Raw genomic sequence first — 22324 nt, forward strand, 5'->3', positions numbered from 1 at the left:
TTTGGGTTATGGCTTAGAAATAAAGCCATTCCAAGCAACAAACATTTACATCCACATGGTTATAGGGTCATTGTTTAGAACAATATTTGGACAAATGAAGGAAATTAAGTTTAAATACAGAAAGTATTAAGTATTCAAGCAGTGAAATTGCTGCACAGTTTATTGAAGAGCACAGATATTTACAAACAGAAAAAACAAAAATGGTCTAGATCATACCTTAGCAGAATGACCAGCACTCATCAGAAACCTGCATATATTGTAGATATTAACTGCTCCTGCACAAAAAGAAAATATTTGACTGTATGAAACTTAAATACAGAACTTAAATCAGCTTTGAAGGTGGTAAGACAAAAATGTATCCTTCTAAACATTCATGAAACCTTACAGCCTGAACTCAGCAACCCAGCGTTCTATTGTCTGCTTCATTTCGCGGTGAGGAAACTCCAACTGTGACTCTTTTCTTGACAAGACACACCCTGTTTAAAGCCATGTGTTTTCTGGACTGTGACCACCATGTTGAGCATGGCAGGCACATGTAGGAAAAAAACATCAGTGTACGCCATTTCATGGACATTACTTCTCAGTTTTTCGAAAGCAAAGCCCTTTTTGGAAGGGTTAGTCTTGAAAAAATGAATAGAAATCCATGCAGGGTCAGCAAAATGTTCCTGCTGTATTAGTGGAGAAACGGAGAAAAATGACAGGGGAGGTTCAACGATGGATCTTCGGCTTGACAGCCTGCTCTCCATATTTTAAATGAGGTTCTTAGCCCTTGCTTTCCATTCTACCCAAATTATTGGTAAACAAGAGCAGCAGGGTCAATCAGAGACTATTCATACAAAGGATCGATAGATTTAAAAATACGCATTTGCAATGCAATTAGGCTTGCCGTTGGGACTTTCTATGCATTTAGCTATGCCGCACATTAGCCTGGGTGCTGAAACATCTACTGTTCTTTAACATGGAAGGAAAATAAGCTCCAAACTACGTGACACACCAGGTATGGGAACACATGGAGAGAAATAATGCCTTTCAGCAGGAAACGGTATAGTCCAAAGCTCTGTTTTTAATATAAAATAAGGGCCTTTGGTGGTCATATCACTGAAAATACAAGATTTGAAAAAAATATTGTCTACGGGTGCTCATGGAAGACAATTTCTATGGACTTGAATCTAGAGAATGCTAAAGTGATTCTAGTATTTTACTGACCTCTGCTGCTCGTTTTCTATCAAGAAAGTTAAATAGAGGCAGCTGCCAGAAAAAAAAGAAAAATAAAGGCCCTAAGCAGAAAGCAATTCTGGGATTTTACTGACCTCTGCTGGTCGTTTTCCATTCAGACAGTTAAATAGAGGCAGTTGAACAGGAAAAAAGCCCTTAAGCGTAAGCAGACAAGTCCTACCTAGGGCTGATCGCCAGAGCCCGCAAAGTACATACTCATACAAGTATATAAAGTATATACCAAAGTATATACAAGAGGTCTCGAATGCTCGACCTAAAAAGGCCATGATATGTATGCTTTTCCCAACACACCAGAGCCCACCATCCTAATGCTCACCAGTACATCTATCCAAGATGCACATAATTTTATGCCATGCATGGTTACTATGGACGACAAGCAAACCAAGATGGTAAAAATATTATCATTCTTTCCTTCCCAATTTATTCACGCATATTTAAGAAATGGATAAACTGAGTGTAACGCTACATAACAGCCATGTAATCACAGAAATACATGAATTCACCATTAATAATATATAAAATAACAGTATTTCATATCACAACACAGACCGAGGGTGGATTGTTGTTGAATTTGTTTATGTGGATTTTTTTATTGCTTTCAAGTTGCCCACTTGCAATTTCATAGTACTATGCTGGCACCTTAACATCACTGTTTCAAGATGTGTAAGGTTATCTGACTTTGCATTAACACTTTAACCAAGGCATTTTAGTATATTTGAAGCTGAATGTGTCTTAATATTTTTTGTTAATAATCAGCACCCAGGGTAACCTTAAATACTCTTAATAACATTTTCTTTACAATTCACTTAATATTTTTACAGTATACCTCATGTTATGGTGTATTGGTAGTACACAAAGATGGCTTTTTAATGGTTGTGTTCGCTGCCATGCATATTAATGTGTAAAACTGTACATTTATTGATGTTTTATTTAATATCAGGCGTGTTAATGTGTAACAGTAAACTAGGATGCTTAAAATTCCTTGAGGGCTGCATGCAAGTCATAAAAACCCTTAAATAAGAACAAAACACAATTACAGTTGAAGAATCAAGGCAGAAAAGCAGTAATGAAATAGAGTCCTGGTGATGTAGGGAAAGGGCAAAAGCATGGCACAAAGACAAATCTGCTAGGTTAAGGATACACTTTCAGATTTCAAAGATATAGATTGTTTATGAAAGAAATCTCTCTCGCAACATGCTAAAGCAAAGGTTTCGCAAAAGGTTTGAAAATGGCCAGGTTGGTGCTTGTTACAATGGTTTAGGGGTAGCAGATGATACAATAAGATGATGGTGAAAGCTCTTATCAAAGTGAAATGTGCCCATACATTGTAGCAAAAAAAGAAAAATGGAGAACTGGAAGCTTCATTGTAGAGGTGCCTATAGATGGAGACTTACACTAAAGGAACATGATAGGGCACAGAGAAAGCCCTGGAACTAGTTGAGGATATGCATTAAGTAGAAAAGGTTGTAGGTTACTGGGTCAGTCAGGAACAACACAAGAAAACGAAGGAAACATCAAGCAGGAAGGAACAAACCTTCATCCTAATTGGTCCAAGCATAGATGTGAAGCAACAAAGAGCGAATGGAAAATGATAATGTAGCAATGGATCTAGGAAATGTTGACAAGTTGTGGCTCAGCATGATTCTCAAGAACAGACTGATGTCAGCAACCACTGGAAAGGTGCACAGGTGCATGCAAACGATACCCTCCCAAGCAAATCTAATGCCTCAGAAGGCATGAGGAACTTAGCTGTATAATTATCATAACGTCATCTAAAAACGGCACCAACATGGAGATAGTATACAATGACCGTGTCCTGCAGAGCACCTAACCCAAGAAGGTTGCAAGCAAGACTATTATCTAGTGGTTATCAATCATTCCAGAGAGAAGAGGATAACAGGATCAGGCAGTCTTCAGATGTCAATATTTTAGATTGTAGGTCGAGGAGTGTAGGATCTGCTTTCATGGTTACCCCCACTTTTTGCTTGGTGTCAGTATGTTTTTGACGTAGTCTGCCTGGGATCCTGCTGATCAGGAACCCAGTCATTGTGTTTTCTCCCTACATTGACCATAGAAAGTACTTCCGTACATCCACAATTGGCTACTGGTGTACTCTTGTAAGACCCTAGTATTTGGTGCTAAGCCACCCAGGGCAGAGGTACACCAGGGGTCCCCATGGGCTGCAGCATGTAGTGTGCCACCCATGGGAGTCCACTTAAACTGTGACTACATGACTGCCATTGCAGCCTGTTTGAGTTGGTGCTTGCATCTCTCACGACAGACATACGTTTACTTATATCTGGGGTCACTGAACTTAAAACTTAGAAGTCACCCCTATGGCACGCTGATCAGTCCTGATGGCATGGTGCTTGGTTATAAGTAGGAGGGTGCCCCTGCATGAACAGGACACCCTTACAAACCCCGGGCTATGTAAGTGCAGATGGCTATTTTAATACATATAGTGGAAATCAGTAATTACGTAATGTCTAACTATAACTGGCTGCACCGTTGGTACCAAACATGTTGGAATCATAATCCAACACTGATTCCAGTGTTGAAAGTATGATCCCATGTGCTAGAGGGCTAGCTTGAGGTACCCACTGTCCTCCCAGTAACAGCCTTTCAGGGTCTGACAACAAACTAGTGCTGCTGTTGATCACAGACACAAATCTGCCCTCCTGCTGATGACTTAAGTTTGAGCTGGGGAAGGTAGAAGAATAGGTTTCCTCATTGCATACTCCAGTTTGAGCCAGTTCAGGGAGCCCTTGGCTCTCGCTCTGGTCTGAAATTGAACAAAGGACATGGGAGTATCCTCCCCTCTGTCCAGCTCTTCCTCTGGGGGGGACCCCTGAGTTGTTCCAACCCTTTCCTTAGGGCACTTAAGGGCTGATCTGTGGGAGGGTCCATAGATTAACCGTGGGACAAAGCACAATACTGAAACCACATCACTCTCAGACTGTCTGGACACCTGGAATTCGCTTGGAACCGAAACTGCACCATGGAAGACTCCTGCTGCTCCTGGTCTCACTGTTCTGCAAGCAATCTTTATCGTCTGTGTCTGTGCTTCTTCCAGGTTCTTCTATGGACCTGAGGGCATTTTTTATTTATTTATTTATTTAAGCTTTTACCGCGCACAGTTACCCACAGCGGGTTTCCCGGCGCCAGGGACAGACTGTAGGAGAAAGGACAAAGCAACACCTGACTTGAGGCCACGACCAACTATTAACTGCGCTTGATGAACAGAAGAGTCTTCAAAGCCCTACGGAGTAGGTTGGTCTCTGACTTTAGTGCTAGTGGGAGGGAATTCCAATACTTCGGGCCCAAAACAGAAAAGGAGCGACCTCCCATTCTTGCCAACTTAAATCTTGACACTGTGAAATTGCCAGTGTCCGATGACCTTAGGGTATGTAAGGTGTTACCAACCCTTGGATATAAGTTGGAGCGCTACCCTGCATGGCCTTGAACATATAACAAAGTGCCTTGAATTTCACACGATCGGGAACGCTCAGCCAATGGAGGTCACGCAACGCGGCAGCAGCTGAAGTGCGTCTAGGGACGTTCTTTAACAGGCGCGCAGCCGCATTCTGTACAACCTGAAGCACATGTATGGTGGCTTTATCTGCGCCCAGGTAGAGAATATTGCCATAGTCCAGGCGTGATGTTACAAGTGCCTGGACTACGGTTCTGCGAGAGGAGAGGGGGAGCATCCACAAAATCTTGTGAAGCCATCGCAGCGTTGAGAAGCAGATGGCTGCAACCTTAGTAGCCTGTTGCTTCATAGTTAGCCTGTCGTCAATGATGACGCCCAGGTTACGAACTGCAGTGGATGGCGTAGGCGCATTGCCCAGTTCAGTGGGCCAATGATGGGGGCCCCAAAGATGTTTGTTCCGACCCAGAATGACCACCTCGGTCTTCTCCCCATTCAGTTTGAGACAATTTCTCCGCATCCAGTCGGCCACAAGAATGAGGCCAGACTTGAGTGCGGAGGTGTTGTTCTCGTCTCTCCCTGATAGGGAGAAGACAATCTGGGTGTCATCTGCATAGGAGAACAGGGTTAGCCCAGCCTGTTCAACTATGGCCGCCAAGGGTTTAACATAAATATTAAATAATAAAGGGCTAAGGATTGAACCTTGGGGAACGCCTCGAGTAGATGGACAAATGGTGGAAGCTGCTTTCGGGGAAAACACTTGAAAAGTTCGGTCGCTAAGAAACGACACTACCCAGGCCAGAGCCTGGCCTGCCACACCTAGGGATTTCAGAGAGTCAATAAGGATGGAATGTGACACGGAGTCGAAGGCTGCGCTCAAATCCAACAGGATGAGCGCCATGGTGTTACCCTGATCGACACCGTGCCTAAGACTCTCTGTTACCCCCAGGAGGGCTGTCTCAGTTGAGTGTCGTGGCCGAAAGCCCGACTGCGAAGGATGGAGAAAGGCAATGGTTTCGACCAGTTTGGAAAGCTGGGAATTGATATGTCTCTCCAATATCTTCGAGAAGATAGGCAACAATGATATAGGGCGGAAATTAGCAGAGTTGGAGGAATCTGCACCCAATTTTTTCAATAAAGGCACAACCATGGCGTGTTTCCAAGGTTGGGGGACATGGGCCTCGCTCAAAGAAGCGTTTAGTAATCTAATGATAATGGGGTGTGTGAGGGGATCTAATTGTTTTAGTATTTTGGCTGGAAGAGCATCCCGTGGGGAGCCCGATCGCACACTATTTAAACAGGAGACAAAGGAAATGGCATCTAAAGGCTGCCAAGTAGTGATTACTGCATCAATGGCGGTATGTACCGGTTCTCGGACCATATTAGGGGCAATAGAGGTAGTCTCTGGGAGTGAGGTGAAATGGTCATAGATGAGATCAACTTTCTTTGTAAAATAATCTGCCAAGGATTGACACTGAGCGGCATCCAGTGCCGGAGGGGGTGGAGTGGAGTTGGCACCGGTCAGTTTTTTAACAACGGAGAAAAGCACCTTAGGGCAATTTCGTGCATCAGTCACAGTTTTTTTAGTATAGTCTGCTTTAGCAGTTTTGCAGCTATTGTGGTACTTTTTCAAGGCTTCTTTATAGATCATTTTACGTGAAGGGGAATAACCTTGTCTCCATTTACGCTCCAATGTCTTACATTGTGAGCGGAGACATTTAAGTTGTTCAGAGTACCACGGAGCCGGGGGATGATGTAAGGAAGCGGACTTCGATGTCATCGGTAGCGACGAATTAACAGCGTTAGTTAGCCAGAGTTCAGTGGCGCAATTGAGTGCAGCGACTGGTAGTTCAGTGCACGGAAGTGTTTTGATCAGCAGGTTATTGAGTTCTAACATGTCGATCTTACCCCAATTCAGAGCTAGTCTAGCAGTTCCCACCTCAGGTGTTTTTGCTGTTTCAGCCATATCTAAGGAGAAAGGGACGGCTAAATGGTCAGACCAGGCAATTTGTAGGGCTTCTCGAGAACAGTCTAAGAGAAGATTGGACAGAATCGGGTCTAATAGATGGCCGGCGCAATGTGTGGGGCCTGTGTTTAAAAGATGAAGATTAAAAGCTTCCAGGATGGAAAAAAACTGATTTCTATAAGGACACTCGTGGTCTTCCAAATGTATATTTAGGTCCCCTAGGATCGTGAAATTCGATGCTTTGAGTAGTACTGGAGCTAAGAAATCTGGTAATGATGTTATCCATGAGCTCGCTGTCCCAGGGGGACGATATACCAATAGTCCTGACAGCGTAAATTGGGGGGTGATGGTCAATTTAAATAAGGCCGATTCACAATCTTTTTGAGTGGCATCTACCAGTTTACAAGTGTAAGCATTCCTATAGACAATTGCAATTCCACCACCCCTGCCAGAGACCCTATCCTGACGAAGAATGGCATAATTGAAAGGAATTGCATCTGCAATATCCGGACCCGAGCAATCCTGAAGCCACGTCTCAGTCAGGAATATAGCATCAGGTTGGTTTTCCACGAGAAAATCATGGATGTTATATCGGTGTTGTGGCAAGGATCTGCAATTGATACTCCAGAATCTTAAAGGGGGGCGAGTGGCAGCTGTCCTAGAGTATACTAGCCTCTTTCGTCTACCTTGGTGTTGAAGAGTTCTGCATTTAGTGGGAGTTCGTAAGGAGAAGCCGCACCGGGTGCAGCTGAACTTGTGAGGAAGAACAGGGTAGATAGAGCAGTTATTATTAGGAGCGCCACGTAGCGCAAGCAACTCTTCATATGAGTAAGTAAAAATCATGCTGAATACATAGATTTGCTCACAGAGAAGGAGAGTGTCCAGAGCCCGAAGCCCGTCCTAGCGCGGACGAGCGCAGACGGGCAGGACTCTGGCGCTGTGAAGGCGCTCCCGCTGCGCGTCCAAGGGAAGGCTGAAATAGTCTCTGCAGGCCGAAATCTCGCGAGAATGCGCGAGAGTGCCCCGGCCCAATCCAAAATGGCGGTCCGAGTAGTCCCCGGTGCCCCGTGATCCCTGACCCGCCTAAGGCGGTGGTGATGGTCCCAGGGGGAGTTTTATGGTGCAAGAATGAGGCCAGGGAGGGCGCAGCAATTTAAAACCAAGGTAAAAATGAACAAATGCAAAATTAAATACAAAACAGGAAATTTAAAATCTGCTCCAGTGGACAGGCAGAGAAGCGCGACTAGCGCTAGCGAGGTCGATGTGGTCACCTTGTCCAGGCTGGCCTACCGTTACTCGCCGCCTGAAATAGGCTCTGCAGGCCGAAATCTCGCGAGAATGCGCGAGAGTGCCCCGGCCCAATCCAAAATGGCGGTCCGAGTAGTCATCAAGGACACCTGAAGTAATCTCCCTTGGAGTGAAGGAGTCACTCCCCTGCTTCTGCAGGAACCGCAATGAACCTGACCAGTCTGCTGCTCCAGTCGTCCTACGGACTTCCCGAGGCTCACCAACACAAGTGGTGGTTCTGCAACTCCCTCAAGGCCTGACCTGTCCTCTCTGCAATTCTGAGGCCAGTATCCCTTGTCTGAATCGCAGGGACCGAACCCCTGTGTACCGCATAGATTTGCCATTGCCAAGGCTTGTTGAGTCTGCACTCCTGAGAATTCAGACTACAAAAAGCTCCAGCTTTCAGGATCTCCTCCCTCTAAGCTCAGCATCCTCACTGTATACTCTGCACCGTGGGGCTTTGTCTTGGTCAGCTGGTCAAAGTCCTCTTGCGACTCCTGTGCCTTTGGCGCGTGGGTCCTCCAGAGTGTCTTTTACTGCTTCAGTGGGCTCCTCTGCTTGCTCAGGCCTGTTCTGACTCTCCTGATGTTGGTGAGTCCCTTGGACCTTGCTGGTCACAACGTTGCTCCTTCTTCATTCTCGACGCCAGTTGAAGCTACCAAGGCTTGTTGGTGCTTCCGCCAGACACCAATCACCTAGTCACTGACATCCTACGTGGGACAGCTTATGCACAGCTCCTGGTCTTCCTCAGCAAAGCCTGGTCCTCACAGCCGCAGCAAAAAGGGTACCGTTGACTCTTCTGAACCTCCCGACATCGGTGGGCATTGTGTCTTCGTGCCTCCTGGTTAATCCTGAGTGGCATTCCTTCCGCTTGCAGGTTCTTCACTTCCACAATCTACCATTGGATCCCACCGCTACCATTAATGTGGGAGGCTGGCTTAGTATAAAGTGAATCATTTAAATAAGAGTGCACCAAATACTGGCCAGCCTACAACAAGTAGTGATTGGAGGGCAAGGGTAATAGGCATTGGAGTTTGTTGGTGGCATTGTTTCTTCAAAGGATTTGAAGTGAATACACATATATGACTAAAAAAAGCTCATTTGTGGTGAGCCAAACTCCTTCACATTATGTCACGCTAAATTCTCAGTGTCTAAGTTGCCACAGAAGAAGGACTGATATTCATGTACCAAATAAGTTCCTTTTACGATTGAAATGACTATAATACAAACCTTTCAGACATGAAAATGTATGTATGGTTATTTTTCAATCCCAAACAAATCAAATTACCTATTTAGATAAAGCAAGAAAACAACAATGGGAAACCAAATACATCATCATTCCTACCATTGTAAATAAGCCAGCAGAGATGTTCAAATGGTAGAACCACTTGCATGTTTAGCCGCAAAAATGACAGCACGCTCAAGCACTTCTGTATAGAGTCTTGATTGAGAAGATTTGGATCATTGGCCTTCACGATCTCATATATGCAAACACTTCTTCCTTGTAATGCGAGGAACTAAAACATAAAAAGTAGATGGGGTTATGCAATGAATGTAAAACATGATCTCAAGATCTGCTTCCCCTAAACATAGAAGGCACACTCATGGTTTTACATTACAATTAGATCATAGATCGGGTATGTTGGCAGAATGAAGTCAGCAGACCTTTGTTCTCCCTTCATTTCATTTCATTAATCTTTATTTCGGTAGTTGCCATAAAAGATGAGCATAAAATTACACAGACAACGATCAGACGTCAATGTTACATCAGTAGCGTAATAGCATACAAATAAAACAAAATAATGTCCCAATACATAACAACCTGTACTATAAAAGCAATTAGATAAATCAGTACTAATTGATTATTTGGACAATCTATAGCGTAAAAGAACGGGAACAATTTTACATATAAATTAAATTTTGGTTAAAATGTCCTAGTACGGGGGGCGTGGCTTGGCGCGCGGCAATGGCGGTCGCAGCTATCTAGAGCTCCCGCTTGCCCGCTACTTATCCGACAGTTTATCCTGACCCCCGGACCTCTTACTCTCGCCCAAAGTGAGGCGATTGCTGCTGCTGTTGCCTGGTTTCTCCCGGCGGGGTCAGCGGAGCCTCGGGTGCCGGATCGCGGCCGGGAGGAGACGAGGAGTGTGTGGCCCGGCGCTCCGCTGGAAACCGGGGGACTCCATTTTGGCGCACCCGAGGCTAGTGCTACCGGTGTGGCGTGGCCGCCCAGCCGCTTGCCTGACGCGGACTTGGCCCACCGGGACCCCGCACATCGGGCGCGGCCCCCCCGAGAGCCCGGCGGGGCACTTGGAGATCCTGAGGGCGTGGGCTCGTCCTGCTGTGTGCTGTGGCCTTGTGGAGCCGGCCGGACCGGGGCCTCGGATTTCGCGACTCCCGCCCGGGGCTCGCTGTGGGCTGCTGCGGCCTCCGGGGTCGGACGGGGCCTCGTCGCTTGGCCTGGCGGAGATCCTCCCTGCTGCCCCTACACGGCGGACGGCCTGGAACGCCGTGGGTAGACGGCCTGGGGGCCCTGCGGCGATTTGTGAGTGCCCGCGCCTGTGCATGGCGCAGTGAGGCCTGGCATTCCGGTGGGGCGCCGGGACCTCGATTTTGGCGGACACCGGCTGGGCGGCCTGTGGGTGGGTCGGCTGGCCCGCCACCTGACATTGGACATTGGCTGTGAGACAGGCGATTTTCTCCTCCTGGGACCCTGCGAGAGGGGAGTGTGTCCTGGCGCCGCTGCGCTGCCTGCTCCGCTGGGGAGCCGAGTGATCGGACTGCGGCCGGGGCTTGGAGGGCTGCGCTCCCCCATCGATTGGACCTACACCTTCACTACTTGGAGCCTGGTGGTGCTCGGAGCTCCCCTGCCCTGGGGCTCTGGCAGTGGCTGAACGGCGGCGGACAGATCGAGACGTCTTGGCTTGCCAGGAGCCCAAAGTTGATCCGTGAGTACCCCATCCCCCTGGTCCCCGGGCCCTGTTGGAGTTCGGGCGGACGCTGTAGGGGCCCTGGGGCAGTTTGGAGAGGTCGCCTGGCGGCCTAGGGGGCTTGGGGGTCCCTGATTGTCGGCGGGTGGAGTGCGGGCCTCGGGGCCTATCTAGACTTTGCTGGGCCAAGGGGCTTCATCACAGAGACAGTCCACTGGGCCCCGCTGAGTGCCCTACTGCCATCGTGTGGCCTCCCTCCCCTGCTATACTTGGTGAAGGGGCTGGGGGTCCCTGACGGCCATTCCCACATACGTGGTTGATACTACACAAGAGACTTGCAGCCATGACCAGAGGGGGTGGCGGTCCCGCCAAGCAGGTGACAATCGACAAGTTCACCGGGCCGAGTGGGGGCCCTGGTCCTTCGGGAGGTGGACAGCAGCAGGGCGGTGGACCCGACAACGCGGCACTAATGGCGGCCATTACCCAGTCGAGGGATGCGCTCGATGCCAAGATCGGAGCGGTGGGCGCCGATGTCACCCTCTTGCGACAGGACTTGCGGAATGCTGTGGCGAGGATCACAGAAACTGAATCCAGGGTGTCGGTTGTGGAGGATGATGTCGACACGCTTAAGAAGAAAATGGCGGCGGTGGAGGCGGCGCAGCGGGGCCTGGCGCTTCGGGTGGAAGACGCTGAAGGGCGCGCGCGCCGCAATAACCTTCGCTTCGTTGGCTTTCCAGAACGATGTGAGAAGGGCAACATGGAACAATTTCTCAAGCAGTGGCTGGAGTCCTGGCTGCCCCCAGAAGCTTTATCTAACTGCTTTGTTATTGAACGCGCGCACCGCGCCCTATCGCAGATGCCGCCAGAGGGTGAACGTCCTAGGGCAGTGATTGCTCGGCTGCTGAACTACCATGATCGAGATGTCATTCTACGGGAGGCGAGATCCAGGGACTCTCTCCTATATGAGAATCGTAAAATAATGATCTTCCCTGATTACACGAAACTGGTACAGCAGCAGCGCCAATCCTTCGTGCACGCCAAGGCGAAATTGCGTGGCCTTAAACTTCAGTACTCTCTGTTGTACCCAGCGCGCCTGAAGGTGATTTTTCAATCTCGTACTCTGTTCTTCGATACTCCAGAGGACCTCTTCAAGTGGACCGACGAGACAGTTAGGGTCCGGCCGAACCCCCAGCCGGGGCTGAATCCGGGGCCCTCGAGGGAGGTCTCACAGGAGAGGACCAGACCCAAGAGACATCGACGATCCAGGTCACGTAAGCGCTCGGCCTCCCTCAGCAGTGTCCGGGCCAGTGGTGGGACAGCAGATTCCGACCATTCTGAGGTGGATAATGGCACGACCTGATGGTGTTGCGCTCCTCTGAACGGTGGTGACTGCAGGTTTTGGCCACAGGAGTACGAGCACTTGAGGTTCGATAGACTGGTGGCGTCAGTACTGCCTTGAGATTGCTTTGCGGCTGATCACTGAACGTGAAAGGGGATTGTGAGTGGGGGGTTCGGGGGTTACATATAAGGGGCTACTGTTCTCCTGCGAATGTGGGAGTTTGAGGGGGGGGAGGGTTGTGATTACTAGTTCTGGGGGTGTTGGGATCCATTGGCATGGCCGGCTCAGGGCTCCCTGTTCTGGACCCGGAGTCGCCCATGCCGCGACAGGTACTTCATGGTTTTTTGAGGTATAGGGTGGGGGGTGGAAGGGTGCGGGTGGCTGGAGACGGGGCCACTGAGTTGGGACTGTACTTTGATAGTGACTATGATGACATTCATTTGATGGTTAGTTCTGGGGTTCAGGGTGGGACGGGAGTAGCTCGTCGTGTTTTTTGGGTGTTTTGGGGTGGGGGGGTGGGTCTACACGTGTGTTTTGCTGTGGTGTTATTTCCTGTGCATGATGGGAGGCAATGGCAAGGACACTCTATTGGATGGGTCCCACTAGACTATGGCTGAAGAGACGCATGGCCTTCCTGGGGCATCTCTGCGGGTGATCACTTGGAATGTCAGGGGGATGCTTGACAAAATTAAGCGGGGGGCAGTGTTGCGATGGGGGAAGAATGAAAGTGCTGACATCTTATTGCTCCAAGAAACCCACATGATGGGCTCCAAAGTGCTGGGCCTGCAGAGGTTTGGCTACCACCAGGTGTTCCATGCTGGTTTTTCCCGGGGATCTAGGGGGGTGGCCATTCTGATTCATCGCCGGGTGGCATACGTCCATGAGAAACAGTGGGTTGACCCGCTGGGTCGATTTATCTTTGTCAAGGGCATGGTGGGCGCTGAATCTGTGGTTTTTGGGAGTGTCTATGCCCCCCCTCCCCTGCAATGGGCCCTGGCTGAGAAACTTTTCGCGGTGTGGGAGGACATTCCTGATTCCTTGGCGATGATTGGTGGTGACTGGAACGACGTACTGAATGCGAATATGGACCGCCAGCGGCGCCGAGATGTGAATGTTGCTGCCCCCCCCCCTGTCCGCACCAGACTGCATGCTTTGACTGAGGGACTGGGTTGGTCGGATGCCTGGAGGCACATGCATCCTACCGCGCGTGAATATACGTATGTCTCCGCTGTGCATGGCTCCTACTCGAGATTGGACTGTATGTTTGTGCCTAGTGGCTGTCTGTGTAGAGTGAAGAGTGCTGTCATTTTGCCTAGGGGTCTGTCCGACCACTCCCCAGTGTCGGTTAGGGTGGAACTCCGCCGACAGCGCCAACCGTTTCGGTGGAGGATGTCCTCGTGGCATCTACAGCAGCCGGCCTACGTGACACACTTACGGGAAGCGCTGGATCTCTATTGGCGAGAGAATCTTGTAGGGGACGTGGATGCCGGGGTGGTGTGGGAAGCCATGAAGCCCACTATCCGGGGAGTGGACATTGCGTGGTGTGCCGCGGCGCGTCGGAAGCGGAGGGAACTGATTACGGACGCGGCCGCGCAGGTGGCAACTTTAGAAGAGCAGCACCGAGTGGGTGGGGGGGAGGCCGAGTTGCGACTCCTTCTTCAGGCTCAACAGGCCTATGCATCCGTCCTTCTAGATGAGGCTAGACAGGCGTGGCTGGCTACGCGTAGTAGAATATACCAGTGGGGGGACAAATCATGTACAATGCTTCATAGACTCTGCCAACGCCATCTCCAGCCGCTTGCGCTGCCGGGACTCACGTCTGCCGACGGTGAGGTCATTACTGATCCAATCGAACTGGCGGCGAGTTTTGCCGCTTACTTTGCTACCCAATACGCCCCTTGCGACCGCCTGTCCGCTGACGAGGTGATTAAATTTATTGAGGACCTGCCCCCCAAGGCAGTGTCTGAGGAAGCTAGGCTGGCGTTAGATGTACCCCTTACGGCTGAGGAACTAGGCGATGCCCTGGGACAGCTAAATACTGGGAAGGCCCCTGGTCCGAGTGGCTACCCGAGTGAGTTCTTTAAAATGTTTCATGTACAGCTGGGGCCCCATTATCACCGCGCGCTTGAGGCTGCGCGTGAACGGGGCTCTCTGCCCCAGGACTGGAGGCACGCCGAAATTGTGGTCTTCCAGAAGCCGGGTCGACCCCCGGAGAGGCATGACTCGTATCGTCCCATCTCTTTACTCAATCTTGAGGCTAAAGTTCTGGCCAAAGCTCTGGCGAATCGCTTGTCCCCACATATCACAGATCTTGTTCATCCGGATCAGGCCGGGTTTATGCCCCATAGAGCGACGCGACATAACATCAGACGCGCACAGGCGGCGATTGACGCGGTGGGAGCTACGGGAGAGCGAGCGGCTTTGTTGCTCGCGGACATTAATAAGGCCTTTGACTCTGTCAGCTGGACCTACCTCTTTGCGCTGTTGCCCCGACTCAATCTAGGCCCTGTTTTCCTGTCCTATATCCGGCTACTATACACTGATATTACGGCCTCGGTGCGGGTTGCAGGGGCAGTGTCGGAGACTTTTCCGATTGGTCGAGGGACTCGACAGGGATGCCCACTCTCCCCCTATCTCTTTGCTTTGCTTATGGAGCCACTAGCTGCCTGGGTGCGCATAGATGCGCAAATGCGGGGGTTTGTATGGAATGACAGCTTGACTGATAGAATTGCGCTGTACGCGGACGATGTCCTTTTCTTTCTTACTGATCTGCAGCGTTCGGGACCACGCGTACTAGAAATTATGCGAATATTTGGAGAGGTCTCAGGTCTCTTTCTGAACCTGCGTAAATCTATCCTCTGGGTGCTGGATGGAAGTGATGTGGCGGATCCTTGGGCGCTGGAACTACAAGTGGTTACACACGGCCTGCAATATTTGGGAGTATTCCTGTCGAGATCGGCCGACGTTGCTTGGGAGCGTAATGTCGTCCCAGTTTGGGATCGAGTACAGTCGGATGTCAAAACTTGGTCTCGGATGCCCCTCTCGATATTTAGCAGGTCCGCCATTTTTAAGATGGTGGCGCTTCCACGTCTCCTGTACCAGTTGCAGAACCATCCGTATCCGATTACACCCCAGTGGTTCCGACAGGTTAATTCGATCTTAGGCCGTTTTCTGTGGGCTGGGGGGACGGCCAGAGTGGCACTTCGTACGTGCTTCTTGTCCACCTATTGTGGTGGCCTGGCCACCTCGGACCTGTTGTCCTATTACCAGGCCGCACATCTGCTTATCCTGAACGACTGGTGGTACAGCGACAGGGGGGATCCGGCTTATGCCCTGGAACGCTCCTTGATGGGCGACAACCCACTCCACACAGTGCTTTACTCGGCCCGCTTGCGGCGGGATCTGCCGAGAGTGACATGCCTTGTTTTTGCCATATGGAGACAGGCCTTGCGCCGTGTGGGCTGGTGGGGTCGCCTGACCGCGGAGACGCCGCTATGGCGTAACGGGCTATTGCCTGAGTTGTCGGCGTTGACGGGATTCGATGGCTGGGATGCGATAGGGATTTCGCGACTGGGGAATGTGATGTCCGGTACGACGCTCAAGTCCTTTCAGGCACTTAGAGCTGAGTTCGATATGCCCCAATCCCAATTCTTTCGGTATTTACAACTGCGCCATGCATTGTGGCCCAGCATCGCCAACTTGGATTCCCTCCCCGACTTTAGTCCCATCGAGGCGAAGGTCTTTATGGGGGATCTGGGAGAGAAAAAGGTCTCTCGCATCTATCAGACTTTGGTCACTCATTGCTCCTCCACCCTTCTTCCGTTAAAGGCGACTTGGGAAGCTGATGTTGGCCCCCTCGATGAAGATGACTGGAGGGAGGCTCTGGAGTCCCCTAGGGGAGCAGCCATTGCTATGCGGCTTAGGCTCATTCAGTTCAAAATTCTCCATAGGGCCTACTTCACCCGTGAACGATTGTGGAAGGCTGGCCTGATTGAGTCCCCGGAGTGTTTGCGCTATGGAGATGCCGTGGGCAGTTTGCTTCATACATTATGGTCATGCCCGAGGTTGGTGGGCTTCTGGAGCGGTGTGTGGGACTGCCTGTCGGAGGTATTGGGTTGGACTCTTCCTCGCACCCATCGCCTAGGCCTGCTCCACGTTTTAGAGGGAGTTGGTGGTAATGTATATAAACGGCACTTGCTGCTTCTGGGTCTGGTAGTGGCCAAAAGGGACTTGGCCCGAGCCTGGAAGGATGTGAGGCCCCCCCCCCTGGGTGCATGGAGGGCCGAACTGGACTTTTGCATGGGCCTGGAACGGCCGATCTTTGAAGCACGCGGTTGCCCCCGCAAACATTTCAAGATATGGAAGAAGTGGGCCGAGTATAGGGGGTTGACTCTTGACCCTCCAGCGGCACTGGAAGAAGACCTCTAGACTTGTGTTGTTGGCTAGTTCTTGCATTGTGCTACAAATCTTATTCCATGATGTGACACAGCGGCGATTAATACACACGTGCTAAGGGGTGGGGTGGGATGTTGGGAGGGAGTTGGGAGGAATGGGTAGTTTGGGTTTGAAAAGGTGGGGGAAGGCATGATAATGTTCCTATATATCTGTCTTTTCTGGATTGCTTAGCTGGCCACTTGGTTCTGTACTAAAATGGAGAATTGATGCTTGGTGGTGTTCTCCTGATTGTGGGGAGCCACGCAAATTGCTTGCTTATTCCTACCAATAAAATTTGTTGTGAAAAAAATGTCCTAGTACAAAAAGATTGAACACTCAATAGTACATGATCTAAATCAGGGATGAGGTACCCTAAGAATTAAAAGCAGTCTCTTGCGCCATGCTGCTTCAAGAAATTTGGCCAATGCAAAAACAACTACTTTTGAAAGGTCAGTCTTGACAATTCTGAAGGCCTCAGAGCATTTGACAAACCCTAGATTTTTACATAGTGGGATTATCCAAAACCTTCTAGGCGCACTGTAGGCAGGACAAAAGAAGACTAAATGCAATTCATCTTCAAGCCTGCAGTTGCAGCCAGGACAGTTTCCCAGGGAGTGTTGCTTCCATTTGCTGGTGAATGCTCTAAGCGGAAGAGTACCATACCGCCATTGGAAATATAATTTCCTGGCCAGGTTCGGAAAAATGTCATCAAAGACTGCCTCAAACCTATAGGAATCTTTCACCCCGAGAAAGGTGTTAACCAAAGAATCTGGGCGTGTACCCTGTGTGTGGGATGCAAGATTGCATGCATGGAAGGTTGCCACCAGATGTTTACGGGACAAACCCTGACAGGCCACTTCAGGATCACTCCACAGGGTAGGAAGACCCAGCCGGGCAAACTCAGTTTTCAGATATTTAAACCACGGAATGTTCTCTATAGTAGGAAGAGCAAGAATTTCCTGCAATTCCTGCCTATAGTTGGCTAACTCAAGGGTAGACCATATTCGGCTCCAAAAGGTTAGGGGCTTTACACCCACGACTTCGTCCAATGGTTTTAGACCCAAATCCAACCTGAGTGGCAGAAGGGGGTACTAGCCGGTAACTTTAGGAGTTGTCTAAGAAACTTGTTTTCAACTATGACCAGCTCTTTTTGCAGACATGTCCCCAGAGTTCACTGCCATAGAGAATCGTGCCTCTAGCCTGGAGTCTATAAATCTCCAACGTGGGGGCTAATGGTCTAACAGATGATTTATTAGAGTTAACTAGCCTAATTATTCCCCCTGCTGTTTGGGCCAATCTGAGCAGGGACTTAACTTGATGGTCGCCCCATTCCAATTTATCATTCAGGGTCACACCCAGATACTCAAACGTAAGGACTCTTTCTAACCTATTCAGGCCTATGGTGGGGTCGCGGCGTGTTTTTTTGGGGGGATTAAAAATCATGTACTTGGTTTTCAGGGCATTTATTTCAAGACCGTGGTCTCCACAGAATGCCTCAAAGCCCTCGAGAATACGCTGAATCCCCAAACATAATTGCGGGCACCCTCCTGCCGCCGAGCCTTGGTGCATTGGTGCATCGTGTTGGGGACATTATTTAGGTGGTCGATTACCCCGTTGACAAAGAGGCAGAACAGGGTCGGTGCGAGAAAACAACCCTGCCTTACCCCTCTGCCAACGGGAAATCTTTGTGAGAGGCTGCCCGACCTCCCGCACCTAACCTGTGCATAATTGTGTGTATGTAAGCGAACAATGATGTCTAAAAGGGCAGGGGGGATGCCAAGTTTGGCGAGTACCGTCCAGAGTTTACTCCGCGGAACCAAATCAAAGGCTGCGCGGAGATCTACGAAGACGGTATACAACGTACCACCCTCCACCCGCACCGTCTTCCAAAACAGTAGGACCAAACGAAAAATTTGGTCCATAGTTGACACCTTGCTCCTGAACCCTGCCTGGAACGTGCTTAAAACTGAATGATCCATCATCCATTCTTGCAGGCGGTCAAGTATCAGCCTCGTGAAAAAATTTGGTGAAACATCAATGAGGCTGATAGGCCTATAGTTGGATGGGAGCAGAGGAGAGCCCTTCTTGAAGATAGGTACAATCTCTGCTCCCAGCCAAGTATTAGGGACCGCCATTCCCCCAAGAATTGCGTTAAAAACTTCCAACAGATACGGGGCCCAGACTCTAGGTTGGTGCTTAAATAAGTCTCCCGGGATTTTGTCTAACCCGGGGGCCTTCCCAGAGGGCAATTTAGATATTACCTTAAAAACCTCCCCCAATGAAAATTGGAGTGTCTCAACGCCCTCCACAGTATCAGAGTGCGCGGTTGACCCACCAGAAGGTAGAAGGTGTTCAGACATCAGCTCTTCATGAAGCTTGGGCGGGCCAAGGCTAACCTCTTCATAGAGGCTGCGGAAGTGGTCCTCCCAAACCGAAGCCGCTATATTGGCCTCCACAGCCTGAGTCGGCTCGGCAGACCCTGTTCTCACTATCTGCCAAAATTTACGAGCATCTCTAGTCTGTAAAGAGGCCAGCATATTTTCCCAATTAGAGTAATCCCATTCCACCTTCGCTTAGTGGATTGCTTGTTTTAGTTCCGCCCTCCTAATCTTGATTATCTCTTTGTCCCTTAGTTGCTTCAATGCAGCGAGGAGGTCGGCCTTTGCCTTCCACCAGGCTGAATTGAACCAGGATGGCCTTTGCCCCCTGCGGGGCCCTTTCCGGGCGATTGGATTTAAAAGTTCCACAAGGGTATCCACCAATTCCGTATGGAGGGTGCCCAACTTGAGGAAGAAATTTTCTGGCGAGGATTGACTAATAAGATCCCCAACGTGTTCAAATAAGGGGAGAATCCGTGCATAAAGCTCGGAAATGTGGGCAGGATTATCCCGAAGCTTAGCCCACCTCACTCTACGCCTATCATTTGTTAAAATTAGTTTAGAATCTGGAGATGCCTCTACCTGCTGGTCTCCCAAGTGACCATTGGGCGCAACCAGCGAAAGAATCAGCGCGTTATGGTCGCAGTCAGTTCTTTGGACTACCACAAAGTCGGAGACCTTGTTCCAGTGCGATGTCTGAACGAGGATATAGTCCAAATGAGACTCCTGCCCTGATTTATTAAAGGTGGGTTTTGAGGGGACGTCACTCTTAAATCGGCCATTACAAGCCCTCAGCGAATTGCTGGGAGTGAGTGCCATAATTTGTGTTGCTAAAGGAGACCATGGCTTAGGCGGGGGGCCAACCAGTTGCGGAATTCCCCACTGGTCATCCTCCTCCATAAGAGCTCCCTTCATAGTCAGGGTTAGCGGCTCATACTGACAGTTAAAATCTCCCCCCAACAAAATCCTAGCATCCGGGGGTATTCTGGGCAGAAGTAGACAGAGCTCATCCCAAGTGGGTGAGGGCTTTGTTATGCCCGTCGGTCTGGAGTATACGTTTATCAGCGCGAGTTGAGTATGGTTCAGCCATTCCAACAGCAGGCACTGAACATCCAGTGAATTAGTTTGGAGGGCCCTAGCCTTACATCCCAGATGGGAAGCCACCCAGATACAAAGACCCCCCGAGGGCCGTCCCTTCCCCGCCCATTTGGCTGGGATCGAAAAGGTTGCATACCCTGAGTGCCATATATCCTTCCGTGCCCATGTCTCCTGAAACAGGCATATGTCCTGTTCGTCAATAAAGGACCCCCACTCAGGGGAGTCTAACTTGCCCTGAAGCCCCGCCAAATTCCATGAAAGAATGGACAGACGGGATGTGTGCTCTCCGGGGGATGTAGCAGGGGGATCAATTATGGTTGCCACAGTAGTGTCCACCAACTTGGCAAGGGGTTTGGTGGATTGGAATTCCGCACCAGTCAATCCATCGCCAGTGGCATTTGTTTGGGCAGCCATACCCTGTTGAGACTGTAAACTTCAGTCGCAATCATCCATACCTGAGAACACGTCAAACCTGTTTGCTGACTCCAGGGGTGTAAAAGTTCTCAGATGATCCATTCTACTATTCATATTTCTTTTAGGCCTGGAGGGTACCATATTCCACCCGAATAGGTCAGCAGCGGGTAAAAGAAGTGGAGCTTGTAGTTCTCCCTTCATGAAGATAGAATACAAAGGGCAGATTTAATTCGACAATTCATAAAGGCACTAAAAAAAGATATACAAATAAATTGTGCAGATGTATATAAGCAGAGCTTCAACCTGTGTGGAAACCGCCCGCGGCCTCCCCCTAACCTCCAAAAATAGGTAATATTGATTTCCACGGAGTGTGCACTTACACATAAGTACTCAGAGAACTAACAAGGAAAAATGCAGGTGCGTTTTTCTGTGAATCCGGGTGTATGCAAATGTTTTCTGGGAATACAAATTCATGTTTTCGGATAATACATTTCCATATCCATAATTATACTATGACCATCATAGGCAGGTGGTCAGTCAGTAAGTCAGGCTCATTCAGTCAGTCAGTCAGTTATGGGCAGACAGCTAACACAGAAGTCTTCATCCAATAGCAGAGCGACAGAAACACAGGAATGATCTGGCCAACCAGATACAAACCACAAGGATTCCAAAAGGAGTTGGACACTGTAATTAAACAAGGACAATTCAGGTCGATAAAGCAGGAATCCAAAAGTTTAGGAATCTGTTACATACCTGATGGCACGGGATGTCCAGGTATTTTAATTGGTGACAAAGTATCCGTGTATGAAATAAGAAGGCTTTTAATGGCACACAATGAAAGACTGAAGATTTGTGACTGTCGGTGGAGATTGTAAGATGCTCTGGTAGAATGACCATTAAAAGTAAAAATAACCCTTAACATTTGTAAAATCGCAAAAGGTAAAACATACCAACGTAAGATTTAAATTGGGTTGTAGCATCACACATTTTCAATCCACATTTTTTTACCTCCTGAGACAAGTTGGAGGCACAGCAAGTGTCATGGGTGCAATGGGGGTAATGAACAATAGAAAAAGAAGGACTCTTATGTAAAGCAAATGAAAGATATAGAACAGTAAACTGAGAGCCAGGGAGTGCAACACAAGCCCCAATATTTTCTGAACAAAATTGCTGTGTCAGATAGACTTTCAATAAGCTCTATGATGTGAGGTTTCCCAGTTAAACCGCCAGGGTCCAATTCACAATGTTATTATTGTCTGGAATATGTTTACATGTGAAAATATCTGCACTTACACCTGTCAAATATTCGTCTAGGGTGTAAATCATTTATAGCACCTTTAACCACGACTGTGTACAATTATACTGGTTTGAAGTAAGCGACCACAACAGGGCGTGGTTTGACTCTTGAGTTTGTGAATGCCCACGCAAACATCAGTGTGAGAGTATTCACAATTTGCTCTATGACCCCTTCCCACCACAGAAAAGCTCTAGAGTAATCCTCCTTCAAGGGTGGGAAAGGAAACAGACCACCACCACACTTAGTGAGGAAGTAGGAGAAAGGGGTTCTAATTGTAGAAAAATAAGAGAAGGGTGTGTGACAGCAGGTTCTGTCGTATTCCCCTTCCCTAAGCGCCGGACATCCTACCCAGGCATCCTCAGGGCTACCCTGCAGAGTCCTTATCTGTCAGAGACAAGGGATCTCACAACTGTCCTCAAGGGACCCAGGGACTACTGCGGCGAGCCTGTGGTAGGATGGACATAGCAGACCTATATAGTAAGACTGTAGAGCCTTGGATGCCTCAGATAAGAAGCCAT

General features: G+C 49.2%; 1 protein-coding gene across 5 annotated transcripts in view; it reads right to left on the reverse strand.

The window, feature by feature from the left end:
• CFAP54 (cilia and flagella associated protein 54) overlaps window positions 1-22324 on the reverse strand; it is a 2603731-nt gene that overhangs the window by 2523125 nt on the left and 58282 nt on the right. For all 5 annotated transcript variants that reach the window (XR_013608312.1, XR_013608313.1, XM_078677994.1 and 2 more), the window contains exons 4-5: window positions 9262-9433; window positions 217-275 (exon numbers count right to left, since the gene is read on the reverse strand). Coding sequence is in view for 3 of the 5 variants with exons in the window: in XM_078677994.1 (XP_078534120.1) it covers window positions 217-275; window positions 9262-9433 (231 nt within the window). In the remaining 2 variants the exon portion in view is untranslated. The remainder of the gene's footprint in view (window positions 1-216; window positions 276-9261; window positions 9434-22324) is intronic.

This window comes from Lissotriton helveticus, chromosome 1_1 (genome assembly GCF_964261635.1).
Source record: "Lissotriton helveticus chromosome 1_1, aLisHel1.1, whole genome shotgun sequence".
NCBI lineage: Eukaryota > Metazoa > Chordata > Amphibia > Caudata > Salamandridae > Lissotriton > Lissotriton helveticus.